Here is a 20,378-nt window from a genome sequence, read left to right on the forward strand (position 1 = left end):
CGATTCTTGATAGAATTTATTTTTTTCTTTTTTCTTCTAGATAGACTTCGCAAGTCTTTAAGTATTTTCGTACTACATATCATAATGGTCTTAACATACTGATAAAATTATTTACGTTTTAATTTCGTAAAAGAATTTAAGGAAAATTTTTAAAGTGAAAAATAGTATCATTCGACTCAAGTAATTTCAAATTCATTACAAAATTTAAACTGTTCACTAAATTTTCAGGGCAAATTCTCTTCTGAAATATGTGTAAGAAAGTTTTTCAAATATATATCAAACTTAATTCAACCAAAATTAATTTGGGATTATTTTCAGTGTTAAGTATTCTTCAACAGGATTCTTTTTATTCTTCTTTTTTATCAAAACCGTTATTTTAATGTCAGACAAAGTTTATAAGAAGTTTTGTGTTACACTTTCTAATGTAAGGAATTGTTGAATATTTTTTTATAAAGCTCATTAATAATGTTTATATAAAACTTACCTGTTTCATCACCTATAGCCCACACTAATAAATCTACACAGGCCGCATTGGCCATTACATTTAATTTGAATTTGTTCACTAAAGCATAGTTGTTTTCTCTATCTTCTTTTTCGCTTGCATCGTGGTTTCTACTTTGTAATTCTGTCTGGCCATTTAAGTAGAGTCCTTAAAAGTGAACAAAATTGTTACGGTTAACCTTAATAGTAATAACTTTACAATATTTATGCACATCTGATAGTTCAATGTATCACGGTTTTTAACTTCGAATTCCATCAACATGCACCGATTTTCTTGAAATTTTAACAGTAAGTAGGGAATATCTTAACGAACAAAATCTTTCCTATGCCGAGGTGTGCTTTTATCCAGGAGGTGGAATCCACCCCAGCTGGGGGAGTGGGGACATTTATATTGAAAATAACCCCAATAATTTATAAAAACAATACATTTTAATAGTACGAGATCCCACTGCAAAATCACTACGTTCATAACGTAGTTAATCAAACTCACATTTTTACATACACTTAAGAATAGAGGAATACATTGATAACAGGTTGCCAGTCAAAAAGTGCTGCTCATGACGAAAGTAACGAAAAAAAATTACAATAAGTGTTCAAAATGTTCACCATTAAATAAACTACATTTTTGCCATAACTCTTGACGGTTATTTATTTATTTTTATAAACAAGTGACTTTAGGTAGCCCCACAAGTGAAATTCTAGGGGATTCAGTTTGGAACTGCCTGCTGGCCATGGGTATACACCACATCTATCAATCATCAATCTAATCAATCCACCTTTGAGAATAAATTTCATCTAGATAATTGCTAACTTCTAGGCTATAACGTGGTGGTGTACCATCATGCATGTACCAAGAGTTACGTCTCAAATTTAGAGGTATGTCTTCTAAAAGAGTTGGTAAATCTTCTGTCAAAAAATTTAGATACGTTACTCCGTCAAGCCTAGTTGGTAATTCGAATGGTCCTACAATACAATCCGCAAAATTTGCCACACATTATATATATATATATATATATATATATATATATATATATATATATATATATGTATATATTATATATATGGAAAACTCATGTTGCAAATGATGTTTTTGAAATGCATGAGGATTTTCTGTAGCATAGGTATGGCTATTGCGCCAGTTAAACACACATCTTCTAGTAAATGTGGCTTCATCGGTAAATAAAATTTTATTATAAAATATTGGATCGTCTAAATGCCGCCCTATCATAAACTGACTAAATCGGAGCCTTGCTGGAAAATCCTGTGGTAAAAGATTCTGTACTGGAGTAAAACGATACGGATACAGATTTTCTGTCCGTATTATTCTTGACACCGTAGATTTGCTTATATCAGTGGCCGCAGAAACAAGCATTGTACTGGTTTCTGGATCTTCTGCAACAAGCAGAACAATTTCATCCTCCATATCCGCATCAATTACTCTCGGTCTTCCAGCATTCCTGTTTTGGGGATGAAATGACCCTGTTTCGCCTAATCTGTCGAACAATGATCTAATAGTTTTATGGTTTGGTTGCCTGTTATTGGGATAAAGTTCGAAATAGCGTTCAGCTGCTTTACGAGAACAAAAATTTTCCTGGGCATACAAACATCAATATCGCGCATTCCTACATTAGAAAATTCACTATGACGTGGCATTTTACCTTTATCTTAAGTGGTTTATAAAAAACTTAATAGCACTTTGACAAATAATGAGTCGCACTGCACTTTGACAACTAATAATAAATAAATTCGTAGTTACGTCTTGACGTTGCCATTAAGTTCAAAGCATACCTGTTTTGCAAAAAAAATAAATAGCCATGCATCATTAACAAAATACGTTTGTTTCGAAAACGATGTACTCTTTTGATTTGAAACAAGAATACCTTTTTTGTGTAGAATTGAATGTTATTTCATCTTTTTTTCCTAGAATGTTTATACGGGGCGGACAAAAAAATTATGGCCACATTAATGAACCAATGTTATAGTAGGTGGCGCCACCTAGTGTCAATGATAAAACTAATATCATTTTCATATTAAGCATACTAAATAATAGCAAGATACCAAATTTCACTTAAATCGGTTGAATAGTTTTCAATATATCCCTAAAAATAATATAAAAAATATTAATGAATCACCCTGTAGAACGAAAACTAGCAACATTTTGCCTAAGCAATTTGAGCTCAAACGCTTTATTTTGATATCAGCTATCACCCATTAGCTAATGTCCAATTAATTATGGGACATCCTGTATAATATAGAATTTATTCATCATTTACATTTTGATTATTATCTTGTATTTATCTTTAATTACTTCATTTTGATTAGCATTATATTTCATTATAATGGATGGAGAAGCATAGCTTTCTTATCGTGTACGCACGGAGCGGTGGTTTTTAATTTCATTTATTAATTTTATTTTATTCGATATCCGATGCAATTCATTTTTATTTTATTTTGATTTATTTTATTTTATTTTCAGTTTATTTTATTAAGAAATATAAATGGGACTCCGTTTACCACTCCACGTAGTGTGTGGTCGCGCGATCTGTCGTTACATTGCGTTTCCGCTATAAAAAAGCTATGCTTCCAATAACATAATATTCCAATTTTTGAATTTCAAAATGTTTACATTTTTTGCCTATGAGGGGTACTTTTTAAGTGATGAACATGTATACAAAAAAAAATATATATAAATTATAACTCGCAAAATAGTGAGTTAAGAGTGGGATAGTGATTTCATATAAATGATGTATCAAATTGTAAATATATGCCGTAAATGATGCCCGTTTTTTCTAATTTTTCATAAGAGATAGTTTAAGGGTTGAAAATTTGGAGCATAAAAATATTTCCGTTAAACACAATAAAAAATTGCCAATTTAACATAAATAAAGTATGAAAAATTCACTAAATTATTTTTTTCAATGTTTAAATTAATAGCGAAAGTTTTACAGGAGGTAAAATAAATTAAAAAAGGGTTGACAAAGCATAAGTAGTATCTTACATATCATACAATCTTAACTTAAACCCTATAAATGTTTTTCAACTTATTACATGCTTCAAGTTATAATTTTATTGATTTTTTGCAATAAGCAATAAAAAGCAGTTTTCACCCCCCCCCCCCAGAATATTAAGCACATATCGGCATAGGCTATATTTTAAAGTTAAGAGTAAATAGAGATTAATTCCAAAATTTCATCAAAATCGATGCGCGTTGATGCAGTTCGAAGGTTATACCATATTTTTACTGTGATACACTGGACTATTACGATGTTCCAACCACACATGTTGGGTGGGCAAAGTTACTCAAGCGCTAAAAGTTGACTATGTATATCGTTCACCACATTTTCCCGGATTCATTAGCGAACATCTGAGGATCGTTACCGTAGGCGATATTTGAATTCATCGATGAACACAATTTCCAGTAGTTTAAATTCCAATTTTGATGAAAATGAATTAATGGTCATTACAAAAAAACACCGTGTAGAAGGAAGCTTAATACCAGGAATATGTTTGGATATGCTTTACATTTATTAATATCTGGACCAGACCAGACCAGAAAAATAAGAGTACGAGTTGAAATAGCAAGACAATCATTTATAAAAATGAAAAACTTTTTTACTCATCGTGACCTTTCTGTGAACATCAGAAGACTCAGCTGGTCGCGGAAAGTCATCATATAATATAAACTCTTCGGTCAACAAATCAACATAGACATCTACTATATTTTACTACTATTACCCAGTACTATTATTTTTTTTTAGAATTAATGCTGCTACTATATAACATTTCTCGATAAATCGATTATTTATTACACATTTTAAGTTTTTTTTTTGTATATCTTACCTTTAACAAATTCTTGTACGTCTTTGGTAAACGGCACCGGCAAATCTTTTTGAGGCTGCAGCAGTTCTCTCATAAGTGTCACCATAACCAGATTAACCGTTTCAGAAAAGGATTTGTAAGGAAATATCTGAATTTTTCCAGTCGTACTGACCTCCAAGCTCAGTTCGTCTAACATACTTAAAATGTCTTTAGTTAATAGTGATTTACTAAGCGTGAGAATAGTTGTGAGGTGATTTTGAGGAAAGATCACCTGGGGTTTCTTGTCGTTCGTTTCGTTTATTCGTAAATGCGGGAATTGGTTGAAACTCGAACCGAATTTGGCAAAAAAATATGTCTTTGCGTCGTATGGACCTGTATTGTATAATGTTGATGAGCCCTTTTTTAAAGAATTCGAGTTGTATGCCACATCATTCATATCGTATCCACCCTAAAAACATTTAAATAAAGTTAGATTTTACGAAATGACATCGACTAGATCTATGTAAACTACTGAAAAGATCCAGTACACTTCTTTATAAGAAAATGTATTGCATGAGCTGAAAATAGAGGTATATAAATCTTCAGATAGCTAATTTGGACAGTTTTTATTATATTCATTAAATAATATATTGTTACGAAAGTTCAGTAAGATCTATCCCACATAAAAAAGTCCCTTGACGAAGTAGAAGTAGTTCGGGAACATTTGAGATTTTTTTTATCGTTACATTGCATGTTTACAATCTACTTTAAGCACAGAGTAATATATATATATATATATATATATATATATATATATATATATATATATATATATATATATACAAAATATGTATAACAGTATTATTCTTTTTTTACTATTATATTATACTTTTTTATATTATTATACTTTTTTTAAGGTATTAAAAAATGTATATGTATATACAAAAATATGTATAATAGTATGTATTATTCTTTTTTTACTATTAAACAACACACAAGAAACAACACTTCTACGTAAACAAACGTCAGTTTTTATAGGTTGACAGATACACTATTTAGAACATGGCGCATTCTCACAAAAATTTGGATTGCGAAAAAGCCCTTCGTTTCGTTTCTTGTTGGGTGGTGTATTCTGTGGTAGTAGTATTTGAGTTTTTGAAGTTTATCGTTCCCCTCAACTCAACCACTTGTAGCATATTTATTTCACCCTGTAAATCATAAGCACCGAAAATGGTTTATATTCCTTTTGCGTTCTAAAATTATTAGAATAAACACATTTGGAGTCTTTAACTGTCTCACTTTTTAATTCGTCTTGTCTCAGCTCCGCCTATAGAAATTTTAAAATATATGCTGATTCTCCAAACAGCTATCTACGCATGGAATAAATAAAAACTCACTTAAAGGAATTTTTACTTATTCTCGTGAGAGAAAAAATTTTTACACCGCAGCACTTCCATTTTAACCACTGTCCACATTCCGCTGAAAACACGATAAAAACCTGTTAAATGGAAGTTGAAGTGTAAACAGACGTATGCCAAATTAAATGTATTCGCCGGACATTATCTCGGGTATATGTACTTAAAGTTTTATAATGTAATCACTATAAAAATGTATTTGTAGAATTCATACTGCACCAAAAAAAGCACTCAAATTATTGTTTTAATTAAAAATGCAGTTTTAATTAACGTGCAGCAGTGCGAAGAGACTGCGAAAGACATAAGGAAGCATGATTCTTCATCGTTAACCAGAAACAGGCAGAAAGCACACCGTTGAACAACCGAACGTAACGACCACTTTATTGTATAAATTCGTTAAGGAGCAGTTACCTTGATGCCGTTCAGTTGCAATAACAGTTGAAGTTCAAACACTAAAGGTTAATGAGTGGCCAGTAAGATGAGAGACTTGCATAGTGTTACGTGAAGGAGCGGATTGGGTGTGACTGCAGTTCATGCATGGTATGGAGTGAAATTTAAATGGACTCACGAACGGACCTTGCTTTAATCACTAGGCCTAATCGTGGTCGCAACAGTCCTTCGGTATAAGTATGTATTGAGGAATTTCTAAGAGTTGATGTGGTAACTTACACCAGTTATATTGGAGAAAACTTTAGTTGCGTACATGATCATGCAAATCTAAGTGATGATGCGTGAAGCGATAGTGTAGTTTGTGATGTTTCCTATGACGTTGGCAACCCTGCCACTTTTCCAAGGCTGTTTTCTCAATAAATACCTCCTTTAAATTAGACTCCATTTCTCCTTTTACAAAACTGATGATGACAATGAGGTCGAAACGCATTCTTAATTTTATTAAATAAAAAATTGTTTTGGTTTAATTTTTACCAGTAAATAAATATTTAAAATATACATTAGAAATATTACAACGTATTAAATATTAAGACAAATATGTTTTTAAAAAGTTCCTATAACATTTTTGATATGAATAAAGCTTTTGAATTTTGTTTTCTGTTATATTAAAAGAGCCATAAGAAATATAATACTAACCGCAGTAACTGCCAAAATATCAACAGTAGCGTGTAAATTTCCTGATAAACTCCTTGGAATAATATTTCTAAAGCTACTGAAGCTCCTTTTATAAATATTTTGCTCCCTTGCAGCTCCTGGGCTTAATGGCGGTTCTGGTCTTGGAAATATTCGACAAATCAAAGGTGGATCGCTTGTACAGAATCTTCCCATTGCTCTTGCTAAGCCTATAAGAACAGGCAGAGTAGTTTTGCACAGGAATAAGTTGCTGGCGCTGTTTCGATTGTTTGCATCTTGCATCTTCAGCACTTGGTTTGTCAAAGAAACAAGGCTATCCACCTGGGTATTTATAATGTCTTTTATGCTGTCCTCGCATTTTACAGCTATATCACTGAGAAGAGTGTGGAAACAAAAACTAAATTTTTCCGCTGTTGGTATTCCTAGAAAGAAAAAAGATATTGATACTAAGAACAAATATTAATTGGATCTATGAAAAGTTCAATTATATAATCATTAAAAATTATCATGAGAGTGCATCTACTCGGAAGATAATTTCTTAAAAACATGGTTTGATTTAGAACTCTTAGAGCAGTTTCTTGAGGCCATTAAAATATTTTTCTCATATGTATATCTCAATAAATACAAAAAAATTGTATAATTATTATATGCGACGCTTTTGGTTGTTTTCTTGATTTCATCAAAAGCTATTGTCAAAGAAATTGATATCTTATTCTATTCTGTATTTTATTTATTAAGATGGCTGGAGCATTTAAAGGTATTGACAAAAAGAAATGGATTGTACAAGAACAGTAAGAAATATAAACTTAAGGCAGAATTCACGCACTTTTTTAAGATCTGTAGGTAAGTGGCAATCAGTAGGAATTTTAAATCAGTAAAGAAAATCAAAATTAAATAAGACAGATTCTAGAGTTCAATATTGAAACCCATCACCTATTCGTCGACTTCAAGGCCGCATACGACAGTGTCAAGAGAACAGTGCTATACCAATCAATGCATGAGTTTGGTATACCAGAGAAACTTATCCGACTAACGAGAATGACAATGTCTAACTTAGAAGCCACTGTTAGAATACAGGGAGAGAATTCTAGATCCTTTGAGATAAAGGATGGACTCAGACAAGGGGATGCTCTGGCTTGCCTCCTATTTAATATTGCGTTAGAAAAGGCAGTCCGAGATACACGAATTAGGGATGGCGGTACTATTTACAATAGATTGATACAAGTCTTAGCATATGCTGATGACATTGACATAATAGGGCGTAGCAAGCGAGATGTTGAGCAATATCTCCTAGAATTGGAAACAGCGGCGAAACAGGTCGGTCTAGTCATCAACGAAGACAAAACCAAGTACATGTTGGTTACAAAGGATCCGATAGCAAATGAAGAATGAGAAACAGTCTTTGGAAGTCATACCTTTGGACGTGTTGACAACTTCAAATACCTTGGGTCGCTATTGACTGCTACCAATAAAACAAGCGAAGAAATCAAAAGACGAATAAATCTTACAAATAGGGCATACTATGGACTCCAAAAGCATTTCCACACAAGAAACATTCAAAGAAGAACTAAAATTATTATATACAAAACATTGCTGAGGCCGGTCCTCACATATGGAGCAGAAACATGGACTCTAACGCAGAAAGATGAAAGACTTTTGGGAATATTTCAGATGTTGATATTAAAAGAGCTATTTTGTTATATAGCCTTTCAGAAGAAGCTTATATCTTGTTATCCGACTTGTCCGTGCCTAAAAAACCTGAAGAATGTGAATTCAATGTCATTGTAAAAAACCTAGATAGCTACTATAACAAAACTTGTTTAATGTGGGTAGAAAGAGCAAAATTTTATGGTGCTTCGAAAACAAAAAGTAAACGTGTACAAGATTGGAGTTTACGTTTAAAAAACTAGCCGGTTCTTGTGAATTTGGAAATAATTTGGAAACGAAATTAACAGATATGAGGGAAATATTCAAAATATAATGAGAGAAAAGTAAAGAATACGCTATTTGCACTGAAGTCAGATATCACATTTAATAAAGCTATGGAGACAGCACAAATTGAAGAAGCAGCAATAACTGGCATTAACGAAGTAGATAGCACAAGTGTGGTGAAAATGGAACCAGTAAAAGAAAGAAAGGTGTGTCAAATAACGAATGGAAGTTGCAGTAAGGAAATATTGCAAGTATCACAGCGTGGGGATGCCAGAACAGATCAACAATAACGGCGATTTAAGGAGACTAGACCTCGACTATCGACTTATCAGTTTAATGAGTCACACGCTCAAAATTTTTATGAAAATATTGCATTGTCGCATATATAAACTTTGTGAGGGGATAACTGGTGATGAGCAGTTTGGTTTCCGAAACGGTATGGGTACTCGAGAAGCTCTTTTTTGGATGCGAATACTCTTACAAAAGAGCATTGAGTTTAGGTTTACGTATGTTTTATAGATTTCGAAAAAGCCTTTGATAGAGTACCACATACATTATTATTTCAATGTTTAGACTCAGTTGGTCTGGACACGTATGACATTAGATTGCTTAAAAATGTTTACTACAATCAGACCGCTTGTGTTAAGGTGGACCAAGAGGTTTCAGCTAAAGTTTCTATTAAGCGTGGTGTCAGACAGGGATGTGTTATGTCACCGATGTTGTTTAATGCCTACACTGAACTAGTTTTTGAAATAGCGTTAAATAATCGCCGCGAAGGTGTTAAGATCGGTGGTGAAATTATTAACAACATCAGATACGCCGATGACATCGCAATAATGGCAGAGAGTCTAGAAGATCTTCAAACCCTGTTGAATGCTGTAAACAACGAATGCACTGAAAAGAGCTTAACAATCAACGCAAAAAAAAACAAAATGGATGGTGGTCGGAAAAATTAATATCGAAGACTCAGTGCTAAGATTAGATAACAAAATCCTGGAAAGGGTGGAACACTTTAGATATCTGGGTAGCTGGATTGACTGCAGGGTTGAAAGTGACGAGGAAATTTCGACAGAATAGAACTCGCACGGAAAAACTTTATTAACTGGCGTTCTGTATTATGCAGTAGAAGTCTGTCGTTGACCACACGTCTAAGAGTATTGAAGTGCTACGTCTGGTCTACTTTGTTCTATGGATGTGAAACCTGGACAACAAAAATTAAAAATCTCAACAAATTAGAAGCGTTTGAGTTATGGTGTTACCGTCGGATGCTCAGAATCCCGTGGACAGCACACATATCTAACGAACGCGTGCTAGAGACCGTGCACAAAGAGCGAGAATTGATCAACATCATCAAAATGAGAAAGGTCCAATACTTCGGTCATATAATGAGGGGACCTAAATATCGCTTACTCCGGTTAATCATTCAGGGCAAAATCGAAGGAAAACGTTGGGTCGGAAGAAAACAACTGTCCTGGCTGCGTAACATTAGACAATGGACAGCAATGGACAATCATTTCATCAGCTTGTCAATATGACGATAGCCAACGCTTGAATACAAGCACGGCACACAAAGAAGAAGAAGAAGACCTTCAACTTCAGGGATGCAGAGACATAGTTCGGATTTTAATCGTGAGTTCGGTGGTAGTGCTCAAAAGTGTTTCTGGTGTGCTAAAAGACATCCGCCTTCAGTATGTCCCTATAAGGATTATATCTGCAATTTATGTAACGTTCGAGGACACTTAAAACTGGTATGTAGAAAAAGATTTTTAAATTTATTGGAATAAGGAATTGAATCATCTGTATTGTGTATATCGTCAAATAATGATCTGCCACTTTATATTGATATTAATATTAAAGGTAAAATGTTTAAATTTGAATTAGATTCGGGTGCCGCGGTCTCTGTCCTACCTTTTAGTATATATAACAAATATTTTATTACAAAACCATTATCTCAAGTTAATGTATCGTTAGTTAATTTTTCGGGATGCAAGGTTCATCCTAAGGGCAAAATTAACTTACCAGTAACTTTTTCAAAACAAACAAATAATTTGAAGAAAATTGTAGAAATTTTATTAGGTGTTATAATATGGGTTTCAGGGAATTAAATTTTATTGAAGCAGATAAAAATAATGAAATAATGGGGTGGTTCATAAAAGATTTTCCCACTGTAGTTTCTGACAAATTGGGCACATTTAATAAATTTTAGATAAAATTTAATATTAAACCAGATGCCAGATATAAATTTTTTAAACCCAGAGTGATTCCTTTTTCTTTAAGAAACAAGGTAGAGATGGAATTAGATAAAATGGTCCAGGAGGGCATTATATCTGCAGTTGAATTTTCGGAGTGGCGAACACCCATAGTACCGATTTTAAAAAATGATGGAGATGTTAGAATTTGTGGTGATTTTAAAATAACTATCAATCCTTTTATCGAAGCGGATAAATATCCGTTACCACGGACCGATGATTTGTTTGCTAAGTTACAGGGTGGGCAAGAGTTTTCTAAAACTGACCTGAGTCAAGCTTATCAGCAAGTTGTGATTCATCCAGATTTTCGGAAATATACGGTTATTAGTACTCATAAGGGATTATTTGCATTTAATCGGCTACCGTATGGAGTTGTATCAGGTCCATCCCAGTTCCAACGTATTATGGAACAAATATTTCTCAATATGCCAAGTATATCTATTTTTTTAGACGATATTCTAATTACGGGAAGGAATAGGGAAGAACACACTAAGAATTTATGTAAAGTTTTAGCGATTTTACAAGAATGTGGTCTTATAGTAAAAAAAGAAAAATGTACGTTTTTCGCGTAATCAGTATCTTATCTTGGATTTATAATTGATAAAAGGGGCTTGCATAAAAGTCAAGATAAAATTCGGGCTATTCAGGAAATCCCAGAACCTACGAATGTGACACAACTAAAATCGTTTTTGGGAAGTATAAATTATTATAATCGATTCATTCCAAATCTCCCAAACATTGTTCATTGTTTATATAAGCTTTTAAAACAAAATGTAGTTTGGCACTGGGATGAAGAATGTCAATTAGCTTTTGACACTATTAAACAAATGTTAGCTTCAGATCTAGTATTAGTTCATTACGATCCAACCTTAGAATTAAATTTGAGGTTGATAGTTCAGATTATGGGATCGGAGCTGTTTTCTCGCATAGTTTTAAAGATGGTAGCGAGAAACCAATCTATTTTGCTAGTAGAACGCTCAGCGATACCGAAAAGGCTCTAGATAATTCGACTCTAGATAAAGAAGCAACGGCTATAGTGTGGGGAATCAAAAGTTTCTACCAATTTTTATATGGGAAGAAGTTCAATTTAATCACAGATAACAAGGTGTTAGTATCCATTTTTGGCCCTAAAAATGGGATACCGGTTACGGAGGCCAAAAGATTGCAGCGATATGCAGTATTTTTAAGTTGTTTCAATTTTATTATAAAGCATGTATCGACACAAAAAAATGTAGCAGACTTTTTAAGTAGATTGCCTTCAAATAAGTCGATAAGGCTAGATTCTTCCAAGTTTAATATAGAAAAAACTGTTAATTTAAATTATTTAGTAGAAAGCGAAGAAATTCCTATTAATTTGAATGATATAAGGAAAGAAACAGAATTAGATACGATTTTGTCTCATGTAACTAAATATGTTGAGGGGTTTTGGCATTTAAACACCACGCTTGCCAGGCGGGTTGGTGAGTTGGTTTGGGAAATTGGTAGGATAGTAGGTATTGGGTAGGAATGGGTTTAGGACATGATTTCTCTCCATAGGAGTTGAGAGACAATCAAGGCTCGCGTAGGGCAGGGTCGCATCCCTGAAGTAAGTCTATCCTCCACTGGGATTGTGGAGGAGTACTTACCCGCTACCACGTGAGGCCAAAACTAACTAACCTATTCCTAACTTGGCTACCCAAGGAATGGCCAAAACCAACTGACAAACACCAAGTGAGAAGTTTTCTTTTATTAAGAAGTTTGCAGATATCGCTAAGCCATTAACGCGACTTACGGAGGAAGCAATAGATTACCGCTGGGATACGGACTGCCAAAATGCCTTTGAGACGTTGAAAAAGCATTTAATAACAGCACCAATTTTAGGGTATCCACTGCCAGAAGGAGAGTTCATCTTAGATACGGATGCAAGTAATGTGGGAATTGGAGGAGTGCTGTCTCAGATTCAAGGAGGACAGGAACGAGTCCTCGGATATTTTAGTAAAGTTCTTTCAAAACCTGAGCGGAATTATTGCGTCACGAGAAGAGAACTTCTGGCAGTAGTGAAATCAGTAGAGCACTTCTATCAATACCTCTATGGAAGGAAGTTTTTAATCCGAACCGACCATGCCGCCCTTAAGTGGTTGATGCAGTTTAAGAATCCAGAGGGTCAGATAGCCAGATGGATTGAACGACTCCAAGAGAACGCTACATCAAGTATACGACTACACGAAGACACAGAAAAATTCAGCTTAGGTCGAGGAGTAAGACAAGGAGACAATATTTCACCAAAATTGTTCACGGCAGCTCTAGAGTCAATATTTAAGAACACCTAATGGCAAGATATGGGCATCAATATAGATGGAGAAAGATTAAATCATCTGAGGTTTGCAGATGATGTCGTATTAATCGCAGATAACTTACAGGATACGGTTTCTATGCTACATTCGCTTAAAAGTCTGTCTGAAAGAGCAGGATTAAAGATAAACTTTGAGAAAACTAAATTTATGACAAATCTCGTAATGAGTGGAAATATAACTATCGACAATAATACCATACAACAAACAGACACTTACAAATATCTGGGACACGAGATCAAAATAAACAGAGACAATCAAACAAATGAAATACAGAGGCGAATAGGCCTGACATGGGCAGCATTTGGCAAACTAAGCCATATTCTAAAAAGTTCAATTCCCATGTGTCTCAAGCGAAAAGTTTATAACCAATGTGTTTTGCCTGTACAAACTTATGGAGCAGAGACTTTAACACTCACGCAGAAATCTGCGAATAAACTAAGAGTTACACAACGAGCCATGGAACGTGCAATGCTGAATGTGAACCTCCGAGACCACATAACAAACCGACAAAAGCAACAATCAAACCCAGTTGATTTAACACAAATTAGACGTAACTTAATGCAAGCGCAAGAAAATAATAAGAAATATTATAGGGGGAGGAGATTGGTAGAGTTTGTAGTGGGGAATATCGTTTTACTTAAAGATTATAGAAACACCAAGGTGTCGTGGTGCAAGGCAAAGATTTTACGAATTTTAGGTAGAAGAGCATATTTGGTAAATCCGTTAGGTAGTAAACTTACGTGGAAAAGACATTGTAATCAAATTAAAATGATTTTTAATAGCAATTTAGAAGGTATTACATTTGCGGAGACGATGCACGATAGTTCAGAGGAAAATAATATTCAAAATAACGTGGAAAATGTTATCCAATCCGCTACAAACTCAACGGGAAATCTAGGTGGGGAGCCTCAGCTAGACTCTCAAAATGATAGTGATGTTATCCAAGAGTCAGGCATCCCACATAGACGTCCATAAAGATCTAGAAAAGATCCAAAACGTTTTGGATTCCAAATATAGTATCTAGAAGTTTTTTTGTGTTCCTAAATTTAGTTTTAAGTAGAATTTTAGGGTGAGGTGATGTAATGTATTGGCCATGTAATTATAAACCCTACTCGCCACGTTCATGTATTGCTAATTATCGCATTATATTTAAGTTAGGTTACAGGTAAAAGAATAAATAGTTGTGTTTGATATGTAGTCAAATAAAGGTTTGTTTTGTAATTACTATTTAAATGGGAATAAGCCACAATTAAAGGTTGTAGTATTAAATAGTAATTACTTTAAAATGCCACAAGAAAATAGCTTCCGAACAATATTAAGGTTTGTTTTGGGTTCATCCAAGTGTTTTTGTACCAAACATTGCAAGTGGAATACTTTAACCAGGCACTTATAAAGAGAAAAAAGAAGAAAACTTCGAAGACGAAAAAGATGAAGTACGCGGAACAGACGAGAGGAAAGAGGAACAACCAATGATTCTTGAAGTTAAAGATGCAGTTAAAAAACTAGCCAGAAACAAATCACCCCGCATCTGAACTATATAAAGGAGCTGGCCACGATACCATAATGGCACTATAGCAGCTCATAAAAGAAATATGGATACAGAAATCCCCCCCCCCCCCTCCCAGTGATTGGAATACTTTAGCACCTTAGACAAAAAAGGAGATATCTTTGAATGCTCTAACCACAGAGGAATTACGCTTCTAAATACAGCATATAAAATATTTCCACAGTACTATACCACCGTATGGTACCGTATGCAGAACGAATAGTAGGAAAATACCAGGCTGGTTTCAGAGGTGGTAAATCGACAAGTTATCAGATTGCAACCCTGAAACAAATCTAGAGTATTTAGCACTAAAATAATCAGCTACAAAAATGGGTTTAATAATAAACACGACCTAATAATAATCCTACGACCCTTGTTATAGAAAACGACGTCATCGAGGCAGTGAACGAATTTGTATACCTGGAAGCGCTCGTTAACACAGAACATCATACTACCACAGAGATAAACTTCAGAATTTGCACGGTTAACAGATGCTATTTTGGACTCAATCTCCTTCTTAAATCCTTAATTATATCGAGAAATATAAAAGTAAAACTCTACAAAACAAAACGCCCAGTTTTAACATGTAGTTCAGAGACCAGGACTACAACAAAAAGTAATGAAAACATGTTAGGATGTTTCAGAAGAAAAGTACTAAAGCAAATCTATGGAGTGGTGAATGACAATGGAGTGTGGAGAAGGCGATATTTTGAGTGTTAAAACATTTCCACTTCTTTTATTAAGTCTACTAGGAGATTCCATAATACATATGTACAGTGTACAGATTCTAATGTTGCAGGTAATATGAACTAGCAGCCAACACATACATTCTGCAATCCTGTCTAACTACTTAAAGACAACATCAGAAGCCATAAGTATCATCCAAAAATCTTTTTTGTAAAGCTGTAGGCAAGATTTGCTTTGATTTTAATTTAATAGTAAAATTTCAATTTTATATTTTTTTATGTATAATAAATATGATTAGTTAATATCTTGGTTTATTTTTCCTTTAGCCAAACTCATTTTTCAGATTTACTTCCAAGATAAGATGTTCTCACACCTGAGAGACTGAGCTAGACGAGGCCTAACAATTTGCTCCCAAAGAAAGTTGTGAGTTTTATTGTTCTATATAGGCTCCCAACTTTTGGAGATAGTTATATTGTTACCCATTGGCACCCACCGTTCAATAGTTAGAAATTATTTGCCTAACTTAAGAGTAATAAGTATTAAAATTGAAACTTGATAGAAGAAATACCACAGACAAAATGGATATAGTATAAGAATAGAATAAGGAAGTAAAATATATATCAAAAATAGTCATTTCTGAGTGTGTAATGGAAAATATACCTCCTAACACCAGAAAAATCAATCTACAGTTCCTGTCAGCTAATTGCGGGAATAAAAAACAGAGTAGTGAAAGGTTATTATTAAATCTAAACCATGTAGGGAATTAAGTGATGTCTCCTCCAAAATATACTGATAAACCAGTCTATCTGTGAAAAAATCATTGATTTTACATAAAAATCTAAGAAGTATATAAGGGGTTGCTGATAACAAATCCGTGAAGAAGTACAGATGCTTTTGCTTTTTTTTTTTTTTTTTTTTTTTTTTTTTTTGAAAGTGAAAAAAATATTTTTTGCCTATAAAACGTTTCTTATACATTTTAGTGAAAGATGATTCCAATAAAAGTTTTAGATCATAAAAAGTTCTTTTAAGAGTTTCCAAATTAAAAAACATAAACAATTGATTGAGATATTTGCAAAAAATAATTATTTTCGCAGTAATTTATAAATGATAATACCTTTGTCTTTTACACAATGACATGTAATATAACTACTTGAAATTGTAGCAGTCAATGAGTTATTAAAGTGTGCTAAATTTCATCCAGATCGACAAAATAGTTTTTAAGTTATCCAATTTGTTTATCCCAGAGAGGGGATAAACTACAAAAATCCTGTAAACTACACAAACCAAGACTCTAGAGGTATTCTGTAAATCGCAGTCGATTCTTTGAGGCTTCATTTTTAAGGTACATTAAAAAAATTAACATTTTAATAAATTTGTTATTAGTGACAGTTCTCTCCTCCACTTTTCTGTGGCAGTATTTTACGAGTACAATCATTTTAAAGGGTTATAACTTTTTACTCCTTCACTGTATATGCCATATATAAGTTGGATCATAAAATTTAGATCCATTTAGAATGCAGTCAATTTTCAGCTCTTAATGTTAATAAACAATGGAAATATGATTTTATGAAAAAAAAAATGTTATCTTGTCTCCTGTTGGTCATAGAAGGTTGTGTTTTTTTTTTGAAAAATGTGTGAAAAAATATCAAAGTTAATATAAATGTTTATAAACTAAAAAGTCAGACCTCAACTATTTTTTAATAATAAATTTAATTGAATTTAATAAATTTTTTAATATACCCTAAAAATGAAGCCTCAAAGAATTAATTGCGATTTACAAATTACCTCTAGGGTGACTGTTTGAGCAAGTACAGTTGTTTAAATAATCACTCTCGGGAATAAACAAATTGTATAGCTTATTAACTATTAAGATGATCTGTTGAAATTTAGCACACTTTAATATCTTGTTAAGTTCCACAATTTAGAGTAGTTATATTAAATGTTATTATGCAAAACTAAAGTTATTAACAGTTATATTATATAATAGTATTATAAATTACTGCAAAAATAAGAGATTTTGCAATTATTTCAGTCAATGTATTTTAATTCGGAAACTATCAAAATTAAAGAACCTTTTATGATCTTCAACTTTTATTTTAACCATTTTGCTCTAAAATGTATAAGAAACATTTTATTAGCAAAAAATATTTTTTCACTTTTTATAATTGTTTAATAAAAAACAAAGCAAAATTAGCTGTACATCTTCACAGAATTGTCATCATCTACCGCTCATATACCTTTTAGAATCTTTAAATAATTGTATAAGATCTTATCAGTTTTTTTTCCTTGACAGGGAATGACAAAGAATTTGAACTATGGATATCCATAAAAAGTGAACATTTTAATAATAAAAATTAAGTACATGTTGTCAATTTAATGTTGTCTAATTATATTTAACATTTAACCCACAGAACGACATGGATATCTATTAAAGCAGATGTTTTTTTGCATTTACCTTCATAGAAATCTATAAATTATAATGTCGCTAAAACATGTATGATGGATATATTCATTTGGTAAAAATAATTACGAATTTAATTATATAGCCAGAGGAAAGTGGTCATTACTTCATTAGCATAATGACAAAATCAGTGTAGAATGTCCTTGAATAAAATAAATTAAATAAAATAATGGTAAAGCAAAATATTTCATGTCTATGAATCATTATCTGCATTGTATAAAACCTCATAACTTATGATAAGGATATAAAATGGTTTTTATAATCATTTCTGTTATAAAAACCATTTTAAATTTGATAACAAAATTTATTCAACATATATACTGAACATAAATACCAGGATCACTATTCTCCATTTAGACAAGCATAATCAGAAAAAATTGTTGTAATTCGTAACAGGAATTCATAATATATATGGAAAATTTGATTGATTAATATGAAGTTAAAAAAAATAGTTGTCTCCATTTTTGATTAAGTGGAACACTGTTAAAACAATCATTTGATTTAAAAAAACACAAAAATCATCTATTTTTGAGATGGCTCTGAGATATTTAATGATGAATGTTTCAAATTTTTAAATGGTAGCACTGTGTGGTTTGTTTATATTTGAGGGTCCATTAACCACATGAAACAATAAAATCTCTTTAACGTTATAGTTCATTTCTAAAGTACATAATCAATAGCCTATGCATAAATATCTATAAAAATATCTACATTTGAACTGTAATTAACAAACAATCTTGACCAAGAGGTCAAATAATGTGCTCATATAGAATATGCTAGGTCCACATTTCAACGAATGAAAAAATTCCTAATAAACACTATGTTATTGTTGGATATCCGATACCAATTTGTAAAAACGTTTATTTACTCCATATTGCTATAAGATGGACTCTCAGAATTACAAGTATGAGGCATATAGAAGCCTTTGAAATGTGGATTTTTTGAAGGATGCTGAAGATCTCTTGAACAGAGCATGTGACCAACAACGAGGTGCTAAGAAGATTGTATACTGAGAGAGAACTCCTAAATATTGTAAAAAACAGAAAACCGAGTTATCTACGACATATTTACAAAGGAGAAAAATAAAACTCCCTACAACTTATAATGGAAGGGAAAATGCAAGGAAGAAGAGGTCCAGGAAGAAGAAAATGCTCCTGGTTGAAGAATGTAAGAGACTGGACAGGCATGGACATTTGATACTAAGAACAGCTCAAGATAGAGAGCAATTTGCTGTAGTTATAGCCAACCTTCAGTAATGGAGAAGGCACCTTAAGAAGAAGAACTGTAAGTCAGTTAAAAATTTATTGCAAGGACGTTTTATAAGAAATTTTATTAAAAGCATCATTTTTAGAATCAAGCTAGTTGTGTTAATCATTCAGAAGTTTTTTACTATACATCTGATAAACATATATTAAAAGAGAATAGAAAACCAGTGGACAAATGGACAAAGGGGATGTTTGAAATTTGGGATTCCACTTGAATAGAGGGAACCAAAAAACCATTGACGATTGCCACTTTTGTCTAATGAAAGAAAAATACTAAGGCGAATCTATGAAGCAGAACATGAAAATTTGGAGAAGACTATACAATTTCAAACTCTATAGAATATACCAGGAACCAGATATCGTACAACACATTAAGATAGGAGGTCTACAGGTGTGTAGGCCATGTAATGCAGATGGAGCAAACCGACCCAGCTAGAAAAGCGCTTCTGATAGACCTATTGGTCAAAGAAGAAGAGGAAGACCCAGAACAAGATTCCTAGATAACATAGACCAAGATATGAGAAATATGGAAATACATGCTTGGCGGAGGAAGGCGATGGATATGGATGACTGGAAGAAAATTCTTGGGGAGGCTAGGACCCACACAGGGTTGTAAAGCCAAAATGATGATGATGATGATGACATATCCCAATTGGCATTCAGCAAGATAACCTATTCCATATCCGGAAGTATTATTAACTTCAGTATTGATTTGAGTATTTAGCGTGAAAGAAACTTAAACCTTTAGCCTTTAAACCTTTCAAAGAAGTCTTTTAATTGATTGCTTACAGACAAAAATCTTATTTTGCTGGGAACAAAGTTAAAACATAAGGTGCAAGAATAGACAGGACATGCAAACATGATGGCTGATCATTACTGGAGTATTAAAAGATACCAACTTGTTATGACATTCATAATAAACTCATTCAAAAGGAAATTTTTAGATTAGGCACAAACTAAAGTAAATAATTATTTTAGGTAATGCATTTATAAATATTCCTTTTATATATTAACACTTTTTTATTTGTGTATTTATGTTGTAAGTATTCAAAGTAACATTTATGTGCATAAATAGTTTATTCTTAAGGGTCTCATAAACAAAAGTGTC

At 32.8% G+C, this 20,378-nt stretch overlaps 1 protein-coding gene across 1 annotated transcript in view; it reads right to left on the reverse strand.

The window, feature by feature from the left end:
- Pi4KIIIalpha (phosphatidylinositol 4-kinase III alpha) overlaps positions 1–20,378 on the reverse strand; it is a 102,402-nt gene that overhangs the window by 81,435 nt on the left and 589 nt on the right. Inside the window, exons 3-5 of the mRNA XM_072526796.1 lie at positions 6,801–7,219; positions 4,342–4,768; positions 485–649 (exon numbers count right to left, since the gene is read on the reverse strand). Coding sequence (XP_072382897.1) covers positions 485–649; positions 4,342–4,768; positions 6,801–7,219 — 1,011 coding nt within the window. The remainder of the gene's footprint in view (positions 1–484; positions 650–4,341; positions 4,769–6,800; positions 7,220–20,378) is intronic.

This window comes from Diabrotica undecimpunctata, chromosome 3, assembly GCF_040954645.1.
Source record: "Diabrotica undecimpunctata isolate CICGRU chromosome 3, icDiaUnde3, whole genome shotgun sequence".
In the NCBI taxonomy this organism is placed as follows: Eukaryota; Metazoa; Arthropoda; class Insecta; order Coleoptera; family Chrysomelidae; genus Diabrotica; species Diabrotica undecimpunctata.